Source organism: Zea mays, chromosome 2 (assembly GCF_902167145.1).
Source record: "Zea mays cultivar B73 chromosome 2, Zm-B73-REFERENCE-NAM-5.0, whole genome shotgun sequence".
In the NCBI taxonomy this organism is placed as follows: domain Eukaryota; kingdom Viridiplantae; phylum Streptophyta; class Magnoliopsida; order Poales; family Poaceae; genus Zea; species Zea mays.
Window position 1 is genome coordinate 107133891 of NC_050097.1, and position 21255 is coordinate 107155145.

Below are 21255 nucleotides of genomic sequence, written 5' to 3' on the forward strand. Positions count from 1 at the left end.
AAGTTTCAGATATCCCATGTTGTCCATCATTTCTTGACAAACATTTATCTCCTTGCTATCTGGTAGACAGTAAAGGAAGTCATCTTTGTCGTTTCCTCCATATACCAAGGACCCTCGGGGGTATTTTAGGTCCTTTGCATAATGTTGTACTTCGACAATTTGCTCTTCTGATAGTCGTTTCCCCGAAGCATGTTGAACAATATATTCTAAATCACCTTGAGAAGATGCTTCGGGTTTAGGCGATGTTGGCTTTTCCAGAAGACTTTCCTTCGCCAGCTCTACTGGCTTCGTCCCCGAAGGTCCGGCTTCAACGTGAATAGGAGAAGTGCTTGCAGCGGCTACTTCTTTTAGATCTTCGATTTTGTCCTCGGGAGCTTTAGTAGAAATAGGAGTTGGCATCTTCATAGATTTCAAAATAGCATCCAAAACACTATCCATTCTCCTTTTCCTAGGAGTCATTGTTGCAACAGTTGTTAGCTTCGGCAACCCCGTCGTGGTTGGGGGACTCAACAGTTTTGGATGCTCTTCTGCCTTTGAGCTCTTTTTCTCCGTCTCCTTTACTGAATTGACACTAGCTTTGACTGTCACAACGGGAATTGTCTCCGAAGCCAAGGGGATAGCTTCGGCCTGTTTAGCAATCTATATCTTCTATGTACCAAGCACTGCAGCTGTCATCTCTAAAGAATGTGGTTTCGGCCTGTGAGTTAAAATCTTAGCTCTCTTCGGCTTAGGCACGACGAAAGAAGATGAAGTTGCTATTTTTCTTTTCGACCCTTGTTTTTAGGCAGGAAAGCAGTAATCATGATTAAAAATCTGATTACATCAAAAACTATGTTCAGCCTCCTCTTGCCGCAAGCGCCGAAGGCAGTGGTCATGGCTTCGTCCTCTGCTTTGTATAAGCTCCCAACAGCTCGTCACTAGTAGCCTCAACAGCCTCAAGCTAGTCATCATTTGGCTCGTCAAATTGACATCTATAGCGATAGGTGTATCTTAGATAAACCAGACCACCTTCGCTGGAGCCAGCAGCATTCTCCTTCGGTATCTCCCACTCGTTAACAAGCGGCCACACCTTATAAGCAATATGCTATTGAACCAAATCCATGGTACCAATGTAACTACACACCATGTTGAAGGCCATCAAACATGCTTGCACTTCGTTCCCACTCGCGATCGATGGCCTCCTAATGTCGAAGCGTGACCATATGGGGCACTAGATTATACCCCTCACATCTTCCCTCTTACTCAAATCATTCTTGACATAAAACCATTGTTTCATCCAAGAGCCCGACCATTTCTTTTGGAACTTCGGCACATGACACCACACATCAGAACGGTGCACAAAGTTGTAGCACCCGAAGTTGTTATGATATAGCTCCTTTTCAATTGCCTTCGTCTAGTAGGATAACTCATGAATGTTGCAGAAGCACTTGGCATCTGGCTCTAGCCCTTGGCTCCTCATAGCCCAAATATTCCAACTTTAATTAAAGCTTCAGGAGTAAGCTAATGAAGGTATATCTCAAATGTTTTTAGCACTTCAACCAACATCTTGTGCAAGGGAAAACGAAGTCCAGCCTTCATAAAACTTTTAAATACTACCACTTCATCTGCTTCAGGAAGAGGAACAGTGCTTTCTCCTCCAACCCTCACTATGGATATATCATGGAAATATCTGCCCTTCATCGCTTCAATTTGCCCTTGCTTAGCAGTTGATTTACCGAAAACAACATGGCTTGACCTCCATGGCCGATCTTCGGCATCTTCGTTCTCACTTTCCACATCAAAGCTCTTGCTATTGCTGGAATCCCTAGATAGTCCAGCTAGCATTTCATCAGTGATTTTCTCAACGTTGGTCCTTTCCATGGCTTCGTAGAAACCAGCAAATGTTGGGTCTACGCTTTTCTTATCTTCGGCAATTTCAGTGATGATCACAGCAAAAAGCCGAAACTCAAAAAACAATTGCGCTCACAGAAGAAGAAAGCTAAAACGGCAATCACATCACAAAAGCTAGATAGCACGAAAAATATTCTCAGCGCAAGCCCCTGTATATATACACAAAGCACCACTAAGCGGTGGGGCCCATGATACAGAATGATTCGCTATTCTAGCGAAGGGAAGGTGTTTTTTCAGACCTTCGGCTAAAGGCCTTCGTTTATTTCGTAGTCTAAATTTGTTACAAAGAAACAAACCAATACTGCGAGGGGCTACTGTTGTGGGCCTTCCTCTTCTGAAGGTCCTCAAAAACACAGCTAATCATTTGTTTCTAGCGTACTACTGAATACTGCATGAGCTTCGTTGTAAAGGTTCGTGATGGGAGTCCTCTTCTCTGCCGAAGGTCCTTAAGACGAAGACATTGCCTGAAAAGGACAACAATGAATACTGAAGCTATAGCCAAAGAGCAACAACTTCAGCTATATCCGAAAGGAGATAACGCTTCGGGGGACGAAGGTCCATAATCTTTAACAATCGTGTTGCCTTGTTCTTGATTCACAGCATTTGAGAACAAGGGATCAACAATCTGTAATAGCCCTTGCTCCACTGGAGAGCTCTGCAGCTTCGGCTGTTGTTCGGTCTTAGAACTCTCTGTTGTTGTCTTCTCTAGTGAATGGTGGGAACTTCGGCTGCTGCAGCGCGTATTTTCATCGTCTATTCAAAAAATTCCAAAAGCGACATTAGATTAAATCTTCCTCGATTTAAAGCAAGGAAAAAAAGTATTACGTCCAAAGCTGAGAGGGTATTTTTTTGCCTTTGTCTTCGAAACCCCTGTAGCAGGCAGTATAGCAGCCCTCTCCGAAAAATACGACTTCGTTCGGTGAGTTACAACTTTCATTCTCTTTGGGATTTTGGCGCGGCGGAAGGAGTCGTTGGTGCAATTCTCCTTTTCGTCCCTTGCATTCGTGCCAGAAAGCAGTAGTCAGGATAGACAAAACCAATAACATCAAATACTCTATTCAACCTTTTCTTTCCACGGGCGCCGAAGGCAATATTCATGGCTTCATCTTCATCTTTCGTATAAGCCCCCAACAAATCATCACTAGTCGCCTCAATGGCCTCAAGCCATTCATCATCTGGCTCCCCGAACTGACTTCTGTAGCGGTATGTATACGTCAAATAAACCAGACCACCTTTGCTTGAACTATCAGTGGTCTCCTTCGGCATTTCCCATTCATTAAAAAGGGGCCATACCTTTAAAGCTATGTATTCTTGGACCAAGTCTCTGGTGCTAATGTAGCTGCACACAGTGTTGAAGGCCACCAGGTAGGCTTGAGCCTTGTCACTGTTCACGATCAAGGGCCTCCGGATGCCGAAGCGTGATTGTATCGAACGCTGAATTATATCTTTCAAATCCTCCCTCTCAACCAAATCATTTTAACATAAAACCATTGCCTCATCCAGGATCCTGGCTGTTGGGGACTTGTTCTCAAATGCTATGAATCAAGAACAAGGCAACATAAAATGTTAAATAATAATGTCCTTCGTCCGCTGAAGCATTATCTCCTCAGGGATTTAATGAACTTCGGACGAAGGCCATGGGCAGAATACCACGAAGGTCATGCCTTCGTGATCAGACATAAAGCAATGCAAAATAAAATATAAAATATTAAACATTAAAAAAAGATCTATTAGAAACAAATAACATTATTCACATATTTTATAGTATGAACCTAAATATCAAAGCATAATATTTAGGTACATTTATACCTTTGCCTTGACGGAAAGTAATAATTTCAGCGTAATGCGTTAGCGATTACAGGATTGCGTGAACAGTGCAGGGGTAATGTTCACCTATTTATAGGCACAGGGCGCAGCCTATGTAAAACTACATTTATGTCCTTTACAATTGACTACAATAATGACACAAAACATCACGGGTCTTTAAGTCAATCCATCTTTAAGTCGGTTCGCCCCTTCGTCTTGAGATCTGTTACTATGCCGAAACTCTATAGGTAATAGCTTCGGCGCTGCTCCTGAGAGGATCTTCCGAAGGTGTTCTCTTTCTTTAGGATCTTTGGCTACGAAGCATACCCCCAACAGTAGCCCCTTCGCGGTGATAGATCGTTTTTCGTAACGAGCTTGATCCGTGAAAAAGTCTTCTAGGCTTCGGGATGTCGAAGATCCGAAAAACACCTTCCCTGAGCTCGTTGGCGAGAAACGATTAAAATAATCCGCACGCGCGGTGGCCCCATCTTGCAGCAGTTACGCGTGCCCCAGCGATTCACCTCCTCGGACCCTGTGGCCCACCGTTCAGGGAATGCGGGTGACTGTTTGTTCGGTGCGGGAGACCTTGACGATTCACCTTCCCACCTGCGGCACTATATAAACAGACGGGTAGGTGTGAAGTTACCACAACATTCATTGCTATTGCACTGTTTTGCTGCCAAAATTTTAGCCATAGCCGATGCTTAATCATTGTGCTCAAACGAAACGCCGCTTTTGATTCTGCTTCGTCACAAGAGAAAGACCTTCGGGAAAATCAAAAAAGTCAACAACAAAAATTTCAAGAGAGTCATAATCAAATGGCCAGAGTTCGTTCCACTGCCAGGGTTGATCGTGAGGGAGATGAGACCGAAGCTACTGAGACTGTTCTGATTTTCGAAGCGATGAAGCGGTCTGGGCTGGTAACATCGGAGGATGTCCCTGCCACTGAAGCAGAGCAGGCTGATGTTGAAGAGACCGAATCTGAAGATGATTATAGCAGTGTGGTGCCAAGTAAACCCAGCCATCTGGATTTCGGAAAATCCACCATCTCCGAAGGTGACTTGCCTAAGATGTTGAATTTGGGCTATTTAAGTGAAGCAAAGAAAGAGCTGGTTCATTTTGGTGGAGAAGAAACTAGTCCAAAGCCAGGAAAAGATGAAGTAGTGATCTTTAAAAGTTTCTTTAAAGCTGGTTTAAGATTCCCTTTGAACAAGATGATTGCTGATGTGCTGAAGAAGTTTGGGATCTACCTTCATCAGCTAACCCCTAATGCTATCGTTAGGCTTAGCGTTTACATTTGGGCTCTCCGAAGCCAAGGGGTGGAACCATTTGCCGAAGGTTTCTGCCGAGTGCATGAGCTTCATTATCAGACCAAGGCTAGAGGACATGGGTTACATGAAAACTTCGGCTGTTACAATTTTGCCTACCGCAAGACTACAAAATTTCCAGTGATCAGTTACCGAAGCAAGTGGCCAGCTGGCTGGAAATCTGAATGGTTCTATGTCAAAGTTGACGAAGAGAAGGAGAAGCTAGTGTAGAGTCCGTTAGAGTTGATCTTCGAAGAGACCAGACCCCCGTGCAACATGACACCAGAGAGTCCAACACAAATTGCTCTAGCTGAATTTAGAGTTATTGCGGAGTGTATTGGCACTAGGGACTTAGTGCAAGAATTCTTAGCTTTTAAAGTATTTCCAACTATGAAAGAGTTGGCCATGCCGAAGCTTGAAGGAAAAAAGAAGGAGGGGGAACTTATTCGGTTGCCTTACCATTACAAATTCAAGAAACATTTCAAAGTGCCTTGCCAAGAGTGGCTGGACACAATCGAAGTCATGTGCAATGAAATACTCGGAAATTATTCTATAAAAGAAGACCAATTGATGACTGCGGCCTTCGGCACTCGTCCGAAGCGAAGGCTAAACCGAGTATTGGATGCTCTGGGCTTTGAATATCCTGACTACGAGCGGCTGGACAAGGGTGCCGAAGGCCAAAAAAGGAAAAGAGTAGCTAGTGTTCTGAATAAAAATGATGAAGAACAACCAAAGAAGAAAAAACTGGAGTCTAAGCCAAAAACAGGTGTTTCAAAGAAGAGAAAAGCTTCGACTCCGAAGCAAAAAGCAATTGATGAAGAAGAAGGAACTCCTGCAACACCCTCTGCTACTGAAGTAGAGGAAATCTTAAAGGTAATGACTGAATCTTTGCCTGTCAAACTAAGTCCACTGGGGCTACATCTGACGAAGATTTTTCAGAAGGAAAAGGAGCCCGCAAAAACGAAGGCAGCTAGGCCAAAAAGGCAAAGAATTATTACGGTGAAAGAAGTCATCGAAGGAACACCGCCAGCTCCGAAGGCGCCGGCTATTGAAAGCACGACAGCTACTGAAACTGCACCTTCGGAGGCTGCCGCAGAAGAGGCCAGAGGCGAAGATTTTAATTTAGAAAGCATGGTTGCTGATATAGACAAAATACTACTAAACATGGCCGCGGAAGAAGCTGCCGCAGAAGAGGCTGCCGCAGCCACCGAAGAGACTACGGCCGCAAAACCCGAGAAGGAAGAAATGACCGAAGATACTTCGAAATATGAAGCTTTTAACTTTCAAACTTAGTTGGTCAAGAGCTGACAAAAGCTGAGAAAGAAGAGCTGAAAGAATATGCTATATCTTGCGGGTATCGGCCGGGAGCGCTTCTCTTCGGCGGTATTGACGACGAAAGGTTGGGCTGCGTGCGGGATAAGACCAGCGCGAAGGTTATCGGTACTCTATCAAAGAGTATCGGTTTTCCGAAGCTCGAAACAGATATCAGCCGCTACCGACGACAGCACATCGTCGGTAGTTTATTTTATTCCAATTTCAAGGTAAACAACTTTTCTCTGACTTTTATTGTTTTTAATAACGAAGATTTTTTCTAACGAAGGTTGTTTGTGTGCAGAGTATGCTACTAAGCAAAGTTTTGAAAATGCAACAGGACTTGGAGGATAAAAAACAAGAGGTTATAATTGAAAATTTAGAGAGCAAAATAAAAGAGCAATCAACTGTTATTGAAAAGAAAGACTTCGAGCTTCAAACAACCGAAGGCTTATTGGCGGAGGCTGAAGCTAAAATAACAGAATTGAATACGAACCTTCTCTCTCAATCAGAAAACTTCGAACAAGAAAAGTTGAAGCTTAACACAAAATTTGAGGCCGAAGTCCAAAAAAGTTCAGACATGAAAAAAATCGTTGACAAGCCTTCAGAATAAATGTCTGGAATTCAGCAATCGATGCGTTCAACGGCTGAAGCAGGTCTTCTATTCAGTTGGAGCCAGCATCGAAAAATTTACTCCTTCGGCTGAAGACCTGTCGGGTGCCTTCGAACATATCGAAGGTGAAATTGATGATCTTGACGAAGTCATTGCTGGACATGGTGACTTCTGTGCCCTGGTAGCTTCTCGGGGCACAGCTGTTGCCTTCCTGAAGTCTGGCTGCGAACATGGAAAGGTCATCAATAGACCCAATTTCAGCTTATCACCAGCAGACTTGGATAACATTCCCAACCTTTCCTGAAGTATTGCAAATAGATTTATAAAATTAGTATGGACAAAGGGTGGACGAAGCAAAGCTGGTGACGAAGCTCGAAGCCATCTTAAGCCGGTAACAAAATCATACCTTATGCTTACCTTTTCCTTTGAATTTGAATTTTTCTTATAATATTTACATACAGGATGACGAAGCCGAGGCCGAAGCTACAGAGTAAAAAGACGAAGCTCCATGAATACTGACGAAGCTCGAGTAGTCTGTAGAAATAGCTGAAAAAACTCTTGTGATAACTTGTGTAAAGAATGATGTAATTAAATTTCACTTCGTGAACTTTATCCATACCTTGTAATATATTCTTACCTTTCCATCAATGTATAAAGTGCTTTGGTGTGGACGAAATTAGCTTTTTTGAGCCGAAGGCGAAAAACACCTTCCCTTCTTTCTGTACACAGCGAAGCATAAAACTTGTTTCTTTTTTCCGAAGCCTTCTCTTTAGAGCCGAAACAATTGTCTATGCTATGATGATGATGATCTTATGTATGTCTAAATGAATGTTTATGAATGCAAATGTATGATGTAATGTATCGTGCAAATGAATGTCCAAACCCACACATACGAAGCCACAACCAAAACCTTCGTTCCCTTAGGAACAACCAAAATCACTGCCGTTTATTTTTCGGCTTCACCGTTTATTTTTCGGTGTATCAGCGCTGACTTTTCGCTGTAAGTTCTGCATTCCCTTAGGAACGTCTTTTGAACTTCTTCGCCTTTTACTTTGGTGGTATCGCGTTGACTTTTCGCGCTTCGCCTTATACTTCGGCGGAATCAGCGTTGACTTTTCGCTGTAAGCTCTGCATTCCCTTTGGAACGACTTTTGAGCAGAAAACATATGTTGCGCTCCCTTAGGAACGGTTTTTTTGTAGCTTCGTCGTGCTCTGCATCCCCTTAGGGACGTTTTTCGAGCTTCTCCCTATTTTTCCTTTTCTCTTTGCACTCGATGGTGCATGCTCATCTTTTACATTTACATTTTTGGGGGATATTGCTCTTGTAGAGCTGAAATAAGAAAAAGAAAAATTACATGCTATGGCCCCATTAAAAACCTTTCTCCCCCTTTGGAAAGGAAAAGGGTGCCATAGAAAAAAAGAATAAAAATGATTACATTAAACTACACATGATATCGCCGAAGCTCATCCACATTCCAAGATCTAGGAATGTTGTTGTCGTCTATATCCTTAAATCTGTAAGAACCGGGTCTTGACGAAGATACTACAAGAAAAGGTCCTTCCCACTTTAACTGCAGCTTGCCTACTGTATTTGGGTTAGCAACTCTCCGAAGCACCAAGTGTCCTGGCTTGATATTTTTTAGCCGAACCTTTCTATCACGCCATTTTATTGTTTCGGCTTGATATTTGTTGATGTTCTCCACAGCCTAAAGCCTGATTCCTTCTATAGCATCTTTTTCCACAGAATAATCAGCTTCGTCCTCCGCCAAAGCCACTGTTCTTATTGACCCAGCTTTAGCTTCTTCTGGGGTTATTGCTTCGTCACCAAACAGTAATTTGAATGGTGTAAAGCCTGTTGACCTTGACATTGTTGTGTTGTGGCTCCACATCACTTTGATTAATTCATCTGGCCACTTTCCCCTGGGCTGGTTGAAGATTAACTTCATTATTCCTGTCATTATAATGCCGTTAGCTCTTTCGACAAGTCCATTTGACTCCGGATGTCTAACCGATGCAAAATGAATCTTTGTGCCAATTTGTTCACAAAACTCTTTGAAAGTTTCGGCATCGAACTGTGTTCCGTTGTCCACAGTAATAGCCTTCGGCACTCCGAAGCAACAAACAATATTTTGCCAGAAAAATTTTTGAACGGTGACCGAAGTTATTGTGGCTAAAGGCTTCGCCTCGATCCACTTAGAAAAATATTCTACTGCAACCACAACATATTTTAAATTTCCTTGCACTGCTGGAAGTGGGCCTAGCAAATCAAGGCCCCATCTTTGCAACGGCCAAGTGGGCTGTATTAACTGAGTCAGAGACGAAGGCTGTTTTTGATCGCTTGCACATTTTTGATAGCCTTCGCATTTTTGGACTAATTCTACTGCATCCGAAGCTGCCTTCAGCCAATAAATTCCTTGACGAAAAACTTTTCCCAACAAGGGCCTAGATCCGATATGAGATCCACACAGGCCTGCATGTATTTCCTTCATCAATTCTATACCTTCAGCTCTGGATAAACATTTGAGCAATGGAGAACAAACTCCGTGTTTGTATAATTCCCCTTCTATTATTACATATGGTCGGGCTCTTGCCTCTATTCTCTTATTATAAGCTTCGTCATCTAAAAGGAAATTGCCCTGGAGAAAAGACATGATCTCGGTTCTCCAATCTTCACTATAAACAGGAGATATATTGAGCACTGGTCTTTCAAGAAGTTCCACCGAAGGTGCTTTTATTGTTTCAAAGAATACTTTCGAAGGTAAAGGCAGCCCCTGTGCCGCTGACTTGGCTAGCAGATCAGCGTGCTCATTTTCTCCTCGTGGAATATTCTTGACAGAAAACCCTTCAAAAGAAGCTTCAAGCCTTCGAACTGTATCCAAATATTTCTCAAGCTTCGGATCTCTTGCTTTACAACTCTTGTCAACGTGGCCAGAAATAACTTGGGAATCAGTTTTGAGAACCGCCCTTCTTATCCCCATTGCCTTCAACTTCCGAAGTCCCAAAAGCAAAGCTTCGTATTCAGCAATATTATTTGTACAACTAAAATCAAGTTTCACTGCATAACATGTTCTAACTTTGGAAGGTGCAATTAAAACAGCAAATGCACCTGCCCCGAAGGTTCCCCAGGAACCATCGCAAAACACTGTCCAAGCTTCGGTATCTTTACTTGCTTCTTCCTCCTGAGCCCCTGGCGTCCAGTCAGCGATGAAGTCTGCTAACGCCTAGGACTGAATCGAAGATCTATGCACATAATCAATGCTGAACTCGTTGAGTTCCGCAGCCCACTTTCCAATCCTTCCAGTAGCTTCTCTATTCCTCATAATATCCTTCAAAGGCTGTGATGAAGGAACAATTATATGGTATGCTTGAAAATAGTGTTGAAGCTTCCTGGAGGCCATTAAGACAGCATACAACACCTTCTCCAATTCTGTATAGTTTTTCTTTGATAACTGAGAACTTCGGAGACGAAGTACACTAGAGCTTGCTTTTTCATTTGTCCTTCAATCTTCTCCTGAACAAGCGCCGCACTTACTGCAGAGTGCGAAGCTGCCACATACAGTAGCAGAGGAGCCCCTGGTACTGGTGGAGTTAGGGTTGTTAAATCTATCAGATACTGCTTCAGCTCATCGAAGGCTTTCTGTTGAGCTGATCCACATTGAAAGACTTCGGCCGACTTCAGCACTTCGAAGAATGGTAAATTTCTCTCTGCTGATCTAGATATAAATCGATTCAAAGATGCCAATCTTCATGTCAGCCACTGAGCCCCCTTCTTTGTGCTTGGCGGCTCCATCCGAAGAATGGCTTCAATCTTATTTGGATTAGCTTTGATCCCTTTTGTTGAAACTAGACAACCAAGGAATTTGCCCTTCTTTACTCTGAAGACACATTTTTCTAGATTCAACTTGAGGCCAGCTTGCCTAAAGTTAGCAAATGTTTCCTATAGATCGGCAATGTGATTTTCTTGCTTCGTGCTTTTTACTATGATATCATCAACATATGTTAGCACATTTCTGCCTATCTGAGAACGAAGGACTTTCGCTGTCATTCTGCTGAAGCTTCCTCTGGCATTCTTGAGCCCCTCAGTTAGCACATTTCTGCCTATCTGAGAATGAGGGACTTTCGCTGTCATTCTGCTGAAGCTTCCTCCGACATTCTTGAGTCCCTCAGGCATCCGAAGGTAACAATATGTACCACTAGGGGTGATGAAGCTGGTTTTTGGCTCATCTTCCTTCTTCATCCAGATTTGATGATAACCTGAATAACAATCTAGTAGACTCATGAGCTCTGACGAAGCTGCTGCATCTACCAGAGAATCTATTCTTGGCAATGGAAATTCATCCTTCGGACAAGCCTTGTTGAGATCTGTAAAATCAATGCACATTCTCCATTTACCATTGGCCTTCTTCACCATAACAGTGTTAGCTAGCAATTCTGGGTATTTTTATTTCCCTGATGACTCCAGCGCTGAGAAGTCTTTTCACTTCATTCCGAGCACCTTCGGCTTTGTCGTCAGACATCTTCCGAAGCCTCTGCTTTCTGGGTCTGAAGGATGGATCAACATTGAGCGAGTGTTCAATAACATCCCTGTTGACACCACAGAGATCATTAGCTGACCATGCGAAGACATCTTTGTTGTTGAACAGGAACTTTATTAGGGTTTTCTCCTGCTCCTTAGATAATTGAGATCCCAGCAGCACCTTCTGTTCTGCTATATCTTCACATAAAAGCATGGGCTTCGGCTGATCAGCCGAAGCAGCCTTCTCCCTTCTTCTTGTATTGCTCACAAGCTTCGGCTCCATCTATATTATGGATTGCTTTTGAATCTGTCCAGTTTCCTTCGGCCTTTCTGGCAGCTTCCTGACTTCCATGAATAGCAATAGGCCCTTGATCCGAAGGTATCTTCATGCAAAGATATGCTGGATGAAGAATTGCTTCAAAAGCATTGAGGGTCCCACGACCAATGATTGCATTGTAAGGGTATTCCATGTCGACAATATCAAACACAACTTGCTCAGTCCTTGTATTGTTAACAAATCCGAAGGTCACTAACATCGTGATCTTGCCGAGCACTACAATCTGCCTCCCTCCGAGGCCACAAAGAGGGTGTGTAGCATCATGAATCTTATCCTCTGGCTCTTGCATCTGTCTGAAGGCCTTAGCAAATATGATATCCACTGCACTGCTTGTATCAACCAGAACATTGTGGACCAGAAATCCTTTGATAACACAAGAAATAACCATAGCATCATTGTGAGGGTAATCCTTGAGCTAAAGGTCCTCTTGAGAGAAGGTAATTGGGATGTGGGACCATCTTGACTTGATGAAGGGTCCTTGCACCCCGACATGTTGATCTTCTCTATGCCTCCTTCTTCTGCTTCTTGTTGGCTGGCTCTAAGCATGAACTGCCTGTTATTGGGAGTACCAGCTTCGGAGCCGAAACCGCTCCAGCTTGGTCGTTGAACGAAGCCATCAGCTCAAAAAAGTGGAAGTGAGTTCACCGGAGGTGGGCGCCAATGTTGGGGACATGTTCTCAAATGCTATGAATCAAGAACAAGGCAACATAAAATGTTAAATAATAATGTCCTTCGTCCGCTGAAGTATTATCTCCTCAGGGATTTAATGAACTTCGGACGAAGGCCATGGGCAGAATACCACGAAGGTCATGCCTTCGTGATCAGACATAAAGCAATGCGAAATAAAATATAAAATATTAAACATTAAAGAAAGGTCTATTAGAAACAAATAACATTATTCACATATTTTATAGTATGAACCTAAATATCAAAGCATAATATTTAGGTACATTTATACCTTCGCCTTGACGGAAAGTAATAATTTCAGCGTAATGCGTTAGCGATTACAGGATTGCGTGAACAGTGCAGGGGTACTGTTCACCTATTTATAGGCACAGGGCGCAGCCTATGTAAAATTACATTTATGTCCTTTACTATTGACTACAATAATGACACAAAACATCATGGGTCTTTAAGTCAATCCATCTTTAAGTCGGTTCGCCCCTTCGTCTTGAGATCTGTTACTATGCCGAAGTTCTATAGGTAATAGCTTCGGCGCTACTCCTGAGAGGATCTTCCGAAGGTGTTCTCTTTCTTTAGGATCTTCGGCTACGAAGCATACCCCCAACACTGGCCACTTCTTCTGAAACGTTGGCACATGGCGTCTCGCATAAGAGCAGTATACGAAGGAATAACAACCAAAATTATTATGATATTGCTCCTTCGCCATCGACTTCGTCTGGTAAGATAATTCATGTATGTTGCAGAAGTAGTCGACGTCTGGTTCCAGCCCTTGGCCCCTCATTGCCCAAATAAAAACCCCAATTTTGATTAGAGCTTCAGGGGTAAGCTGATGAAGATATATCTCGAACCTTTTAAGCACTTTGACCAGCATCTTATGGAAAGGGAATCAAAGACCAGCTTTCTTAAAACCTTTGAAAACCACCACTTCGTCAGCTTTAGGAAGAGGAACAGTGTTCTCTCCTCTGGCCCTCGCTATAGTTGTATCACGGAAATATTTTCCCTTCATCGCCTCAATTTATCCTTTTTAACAGTGGATTTTCCAAACACAACATGACTAGGCCTCTATGGCCGATCTTCGGCATCATCGTTGTCACTCTCAATATCAAAATCCTCACTATCACTAGAATCTCCAGACAGCCCAGCTAAAATTTCATTAGTAATCTTTTCAACATTGGTCCTTTCCATAGCTTCATAAAAACTAGCTAGTGTGGGGTCCTCACTACTCTTGTCTTCGACAATCTCCGCGTTGATTGAAACAAAAAGCTGAAGCTCCAAAGCAATCGTGGTTACAGAATCAGCAAGCTAAACAACAAACCCAACACAAGCTTGATAGCACGAAAAATATTTTTTATCGCAACCCTCATATATATATGCAAAGCAGCACTGCACGATGGTCCCCACAATATAGAAGGTTTCGCTATTCTAGCGAAGGGAAGGTGTTTTTCAGACCTTCGGCTAAAGGCCTTTGTTCGTTTCACAGTCTGAATTTGTTACAAAGGAACAAACTAATACTGCGAAGGGCTACTGTTGGGGCCTTCATCTTCCGAAGGTCCTCAAAAACACGGCTAACTATTTATTTTTAGCATATTATCAAGTATTCAGGAGCTTCGTTACCAGAAAAGCTTCGACATAGATCAATGGAAGTACAACAAAGCAAGCTTTGTCACGATGAAGCACGGAGGCGACGTAGGGAGAAGGTGTTGTTCAAGTTGTTAAGTGCAAATGACAATACTATCCCTGTAACATTTGTAAACCTTGTATGTAATTTTTGAGGGTATGAATGTAATATCGTACAAAGCTGTATGATTGCCTATAAATAGATGAACAGTACTCCATACTGTTCACGCTAGATTGTAATTCCATTCATGTCATTACCTTCAAACCTTCAAACGAGCCGAAGGTACCAATGTAACATGAGTTTTAATATTATTAATATACTCAATACGAAATGAATATATGGCATGATATAACATTTGTGACTATGTTTTTATATCCGTGAATGAGGAAGACTTGCTTTATGATCTTCGTCCAAGATCCATTCTACCCGAAGGGGAATAATGTTTCGAAGGACGAAGGTGTGACACCCCAGGTGTCTATTTCGTGTATTGTCGGGAGATTTATCCTAATCTCGGATGCTCAGTGAAAATCCTCTATTTCTTGCTCGCATATGTCTCTGATTATCCAGACTATTCGTACACGTTTCACCGAATTCAGAGTTATTCAGTCTCACAGAAGGCCAAATTTGGAGCATGTTAAAAACTTTTATTCTCAACGTGAATGCAAGTTCGGTAATCAATCTCGATTTATAAATCTCGTCTAAAGCTCATTTACCCGGACTCTCAATGGCTATTATTCAATCTGTGTCCGAATCGGATTTCTCGACTTCAGTCTGTGTCCAAATATTTTATCTGGGTCCGTATTCTCAAGTGGAATCTCTAAGGTGTCAGCTTCGAAATAAATATTACCCAACCTGACCTGCTAATGCCCGTAGCCGATCTGAATCTGAAAACGTAAAGATCCAAACTCACACAAATGGCCAACCTAAATTCATGACAACGGTATTTTTTTGTGAGCCACGAATAAAAATGGGGCGTAATTTTAAGTTTTGACATGAACAAAAGCGACTATAAATTTTCAATGGAGCAGCTCACATGGTTTAATTTAAATCCAAACAACCGGTTTCTAATTCAAAATAAGGCCAAATTGTTTTCTAAATAGGGTTCGAGAAATTTTTGTTGGGCAATTCGATTCGAAGTTCGGCCTAACATTTTAGATTTTCGGAGTGGTTCAAAACAAAATTCGTGCGCGCTAGCCTCGCTGGCGGTCTCGATCGCTGGCATGTCATCGCCCGCCATGGCCTATGGCTGGCCACCAATTTCTGCGCCAATAGCCCGCGCCGCCCAATTTGACCAATGCATGGCCGCCCAATCCCTGCGCCAATGGGTGATGCTGTTTCCTCCTAGCCAATCACCCTACTGCAGCCACCCTTTAAGTGTCGCTCCCCTCTGATCCTTAGGGCTCCTTTGGATAATGAATACCCGCAGGAATCCTAGCCCAATCTGCGGGGGAATGAGGCCCATGTGCTTTTCTTCTGTGGTTATCCCGGACTACCATTTGCATGCTACACAGGCCAAAATTGCCACGGGCCTTTTTCACCTCATCCCTGTTAATCCACGGGGAAACAAAAAAACTGCTCTCGTCTCGTGTTTATCGTTGTCGTCTCTCTGCTAGTCCGTCTCTGTCGCAGCAGCCATGGTGGCTAGGGTTTACGCCGTCGGCTTCCATCCGTAGGAAAACCTCCTCATCCAGTCGTTGCCCTCCATCCCCACATGCCCACGCTGCTCGTCGCCCCTCTCCACCACCAGGAATCATTAAGTTCACCCGATCCAGCGCATCGCATCTGCAACCGTGCGTCCAGTTCCTGCTTTGCTCAGCTGACGCGGTCTCTACATTAGATCAGGCCTGAGGTGAGCTATGCTTGTCGCATCCTTGACTGGGCTCACACGCAAACACTACAGTTAGTACACTAGTATAACCAAGATGTCCATTGATGTGATAGAATTTGTGGTGCCGTCTCAAGCAGCTGCATGATTTCTGTGATTTTTGGTTCTGTCTCAAGCATCTGTCTGATTTTTGTGATGATTGGTGACATCTCAAGCAGAAGCAGTTGCCTAATTTTTGGTGTCGTCTCAAGCAGCTGCCTGATTTTTGCATGTTTAAATAAAGGGAAATAGTGTTCTCAGGATGTAGATTAGTGGTGATAATCATCATATCATTTCTGATTCGTTTACCTATTATATATATAGTTTCATTATTTATTTTACTTTTTGGGGAAGCTAGATATAGAAACTACTGAATTGACATCAGTTTATCTGTTTTTTGTTCTTATATCAGTTTACCTATTTGCTGTGTTGTTACATGTTTTTTAGAACATGCATTATATTTCCATGTTTGTCCAAACAGATTTGATATTAGGAGCTCAATAATATTTATCTTACTATTTTTTAATACTATAACTAAGTTATGTACTATTTGCAACTATTAGATAATGGGCTCTAGTGACAAGATTATGGAATATCGAAAGGAAAAAATTAGGAAATTCATGCAATTACAACAAAAAGAAGACGATGAATTATTTTTTGTAATAGTTCCTGCCATACTTCAGTGTCTTAATGATGAGAAAAGACCAGTTCATACTTCTGAATATACTGGTGCTAAAAAGATGAAGGAAATTCTAGAGGGGCATGAGAGTTGGTGTAAGTCAGAGTTTCGTATGGTGCCAGAGATTTTTAAGGCAACATGCAACTATCTTAGGCGGGAGGGGTTGTTGCGTGACACGTGGATAGTTATCATTGAGGAGCAGCTAGGAATGTTTCTATTCATGATTTCACACAATGCTAGCAATGAAAGGCTGAAGAAAACATTTCAACATAGTGGGGAAACAGTCCATAGGCACATAAAGGCGGTTTTCAATATAGTTCCAACTCTCACCCACAAATTTTTGAAGCTTCCTAGTTCCAACCAAACTCACCCCAAGATTGCAACAGATCCTCGATTCTGGCCTTTTTTTAAGGTAAGACATAGACACTTGACTCAATGGTTTCCTAACCTTTGTTGCATCTTAAATCTGACTTGTTCATCTACAGAACTGTATTGGTGCCATTGATGGTACACATGTCCCCATCACAATTTCAGAAGAGAAAGCCCCTCCATATAGAAATCGAAAAGGCACACTGTCTCAGAATGTGATGGTAGCATGTGACTTTAATCTGAACTTCACATTTATATCCTGTGGATGGGAAGGGTCTACTTCAGATGCTGGAGTTCTTCGATCAGCTATTAGCAAGGGTTTTCATGTGCCAGAAGGAAAATTCTACCTTGTGGATGGAGGATATGCAAAGACACCAGAATTCCTTGCACCATATCGTGGAGTTTGGTACCATTTGAGTGAATTTAGGAGGCGACGCTCATCTCGTTCAAGTGAATATGCTGATCACAAGGAAATATTCAATAATCGCCATGCAATCCTTAGAAACCATATTGAGAGGGCTATTGGGGTTCTAAAGAAGAGATTTCAAATCCTGAAAGTGGGTACACATCATCCCATAGAATCTCAGATAAAAATTCCAGCAGCTGCAGTTGTCTTTCATAACATAATTAGAGGCTTAAATGGAGATGAGGGGTGGCTAGATGAGCAACCTACTTATATCCAACCAAGTGATCATATCTACCTACCTGAAGGAGATGGGAACTATCAAAATGATGTGGAGTCTCTTAACTTACAAGATCATGCTGGAAGCATACTTCGAGATCAGATTGCCATACAAATGTGGGAACGCTACAATCAAAACCAATCTTAAGAAATGTATTAAGCTAATGTATAACTGTTGCTGCTATATTAAGTTATGTATAATTGTTGCTGCTATATTAAGATAATGTATGTGTAAATGTTGCTGCTGTATTGAACTTCTTGAAACTTAATAAATGTATTATTGTTGACGCTATATGTGCTCTAGCTTGTTTGTGAATGAGATGATAAATGTTGCTGCTATATTAATGTATGTGCAAGTATTCTTATTTATCTCCATTGTATAGCTTGTGAGTTGTCCTGTTCATCGAGTGTTTTTTCTTAGTATAGCTATGAGTAAAGGAGAAAACTCTAGGGCTCATTGGAACTTCAATAAAGAAAAAGGCCTAGTTGATATATTGAACGAGCACAATCATCAAAGGTTCCGAGGGCAAAATGGATGGGCGGCCTAAGGGTGGAAGAGCATTGTGAAGAGTTTTAATGAAAAGTTTCCATCTGATCGGTTTACAAAGGGCCAAATACAAGAAAAGGAGAAAGAGCTTAAAGCAAACTACAAGGCAATCTGTGATGGAAAAAAGAAAAGTGGTGCAGGATGGAATGAATCTTTGTGCATGATTAATGCTGATCCAGTAATATGGGAAAAGCTTATCCATATAAGGTCATAACCGTTTATCCATGAAAAGTTTCATTTTATGCCTTGTTTATATATTAATAAATGTTTTATTTTGTACTCAATAGGATATTCCAAGGCTGAAGAAATTCCAAGCAAAATCATTCCCTTTGTTTTATGAACTGGAAAAGCTGCATGAAGGTATTGTAATATTTGTATCGCATACCTTTCAGTTAATTAAGTTAGATAAAACTAGGCTAACTAATTGATTTCCTAAAGACCAATCCGTTAGTGGAGTGGCAACTAGCTTGCTTTGTTTAAGAATACAGTAGTAAAGCAAAATCTTTTTTGTCTCTCTTTTAGAGTCATTTTTGTTCTTTCTTTGTCTATATCAGAAGTGCCTCTCTTAATCTGCAATTTAAATATACACTGCTATGTGAATCACATGGAATTGAATATATTTTCTATGTGAATCAGGAAGCATTGCTACAGGTGATTTAAACTTCACATCAACTGAACCAGCAGCCCAACCAACTGAACATGTTAGCACTATTGATATTGATGCTCATGATTCTCACCGTAATCCTTTCCTTGCAAATGTGGATGATCACATGCCATCTAGTGGACCCATAGACATAGATGAGATAGAAACACCATCTTCATCTTGCTCTAAAAATCTTGAAAATAGGATTGGGAAGAAAAGAAAACTCAGTATTGCTAGAGTTTTACAAAACTATGTGGACATTAGGGCAAATGAAACAAATATATTTATGAATGAACTCAATGAGACAACTAAGGAAGCAGGTGACTATTCTATCAAGAGGTGTCTGGATCTTCTAGAATCAATTGAAGAACTTTCAGATGAGGAAAAGGCGCAAGCAACAAATGTGCTGAAGTGTGAGGTCAACAGAGAAATTTTCATGAACTTCAAGATTCCAAAGGTTCGTTTGTTATGGGTCAAAGGCAAAATCGCTCCCAAGGTAACTTACTTTCATATGTTTGTACTTCTACTCAATTAACTTAATATTTTGCACATGTTCCTAGCCTATCTCCTCACTCTGGACTTAATCATAAAGTTGGATACCAAAATGATTGCATCTAACTGTTTCACTTTTATGTAACTGTAGGTCTAATCTACATTGTATCGTGGTTGCTGGTGGTGTTTACAAGCTGATGGCTGCAGATGGTGCTTACATTTTTGGCTTCTTTGTATCTGGTTTTGAGACATTGTAGTGAAGGTTGACATGAGAAACTCTTGTATGAACTTTGGAATGGTTATCTTTGGAGTGCCTTGTGACAATTTACCTTTTTATGTACTTCGGATCTGTATGGAATATTTTTCTTTGATGCATGTACTTCGGATTTGTATGAATATTTTTATCCTTGCTAATAATTTTGTGTATTGGAGCAACAATTTACATTTCTATATTTTTCAGATTTTCTAATTTTTTATTGGTCGGGATTTTAATCCCTGTCTCTCCCAAATAGATATCGGGTAAAATCTAGGGGCTAGTTTGGAAACTCAAATCCCCTTCGGGATTGAAGGGGATTGGAGAGGAAATTAGTTCATTTCCACCTCAATCCCCTTCAATCCTGAAGGGGATTTGAGGTTCCCAAAGTAGCTCCTAGAGGGTTCTAATCACCTAGTGGGGCAGGGATGTTTGATGTAGGGTGGAAATTCCCTTCGGGGTGTAAATCCATGTGTATTTTATTTCCAAGCATCCAAAGGAGCCCCTAGAGGGTTCTAATCACCTAGTGGGGCACGGATGTTTGATGTAGGGTGGAAATTCCCTTCGAGGTGTAAATCCATGTGTATTTTATTTCCAAGCATCCAAAGGAGCCCTTAGCGTAGAAGCATATCCCTGTCTTCTTCCTCCCTCTACCGAGCTACATCCAGGACAGCTCTTCCACTGCTCCCTCACGCCAGCATCAGGATGCGCAGAGCCTTTCCTCCCCTTCTTCCAAGCGCGTGTGTTCCTCCCATGGAGCCAAGCTTCCCTCTGCTCGGACGCTGGAGCTCCGAAGGCCCCCCCAGCGTTTTCTCCTCCCCATGGTGGACGCCGAGCTCCCCTCCGATCTGGTTCAGCGCAGGGAGCAACAGCTCCTCCTCTCCATCCATGGGCATGCACTCCCTCCGTGCGAGCTATCTGCTCGGCTCCCCTGCTCTCATGGTGTCCAGCGCCTTCCTCTATCCTAGGCGCCACTGCGGCCTCGCCGAACTCCCCATGGTGTCGAGCTTCTCCGTCGCGCCCCTGTGAAGTGCCCAGCACGTCCACCCTCCATCCCTGTGCAAGCGCCCCTTTCCCCCAGTGGGATTCCTCCTCTTCTCCCCAAGGCGCCTGGTCTTCTCTGCACCTTCGCCCAGGCAACAGGAGCTTGGCTCCATGCTTGCCCTTGGCCGAACTCTCTTACAGAAGCTCCCCACGACGCCTTCTTCTGCAAACGCAGCAAGCAGCAGACGCCCTCCTCCTCCCTTGTCGACCTCCCATGGCGTTGTTGCCCCCTTGGTGTACCTGCTGCAGTTCCAAGCCGGTCGCCGGTGCTCCCTGCTTCAACCCTGCACAACGCTCACTCCCTGGTTCTCATCCTCGCCAACATCCTGTGCAACGGCGGCCTCGCCTAGCAGCGAGAACCTGCCCCCGACACTCACCAGTGCACGCTAGTCGTGCGTCATCGATTTCCTTACTGCAGCGGGGTTCCCCCAACGTCGCGCACCACTTGTTCGGTGATATGCACAGTAGCTGCATGTCTCAGATTACCGCAGCAGCGAGCTCCTTCGCTGGTGCCTGTCCACGGCAGCAGTCCCGATGCGATGTCGTGACCCTTGGTGAGGCTCTTTGCTGTCCTAGCCACTGGATCGAGCCTTGTTCCAG

At 42.8% G+C, this 21255-nt stretch overlaps 1 protein-coding gene across 1 annotated transcript; it reads left to right on the forward strand.

The window, feature by feature from the left end:
• The first annotated feature begins 15793 nt into the window (after positions 1-15793).
• Positions 15794-19779, forward strand: LOC118476243 (uncharacterized). Its single transcript, XM_035965073.1, has 3 exons — positions 15794-15872; positions 18860-19362; positions 19510-19779. Exons 1-3 carry the CDS (start codon positions 15794-15796, stop codon positions 19513-19515), a joined length of 588 nt encoding a protein of 195 aa, XP_035820966.1. The 3' UTR covers positions 19516-19779.
• Positions 19780-21255: the final 1476 nt, after the last annotated feature.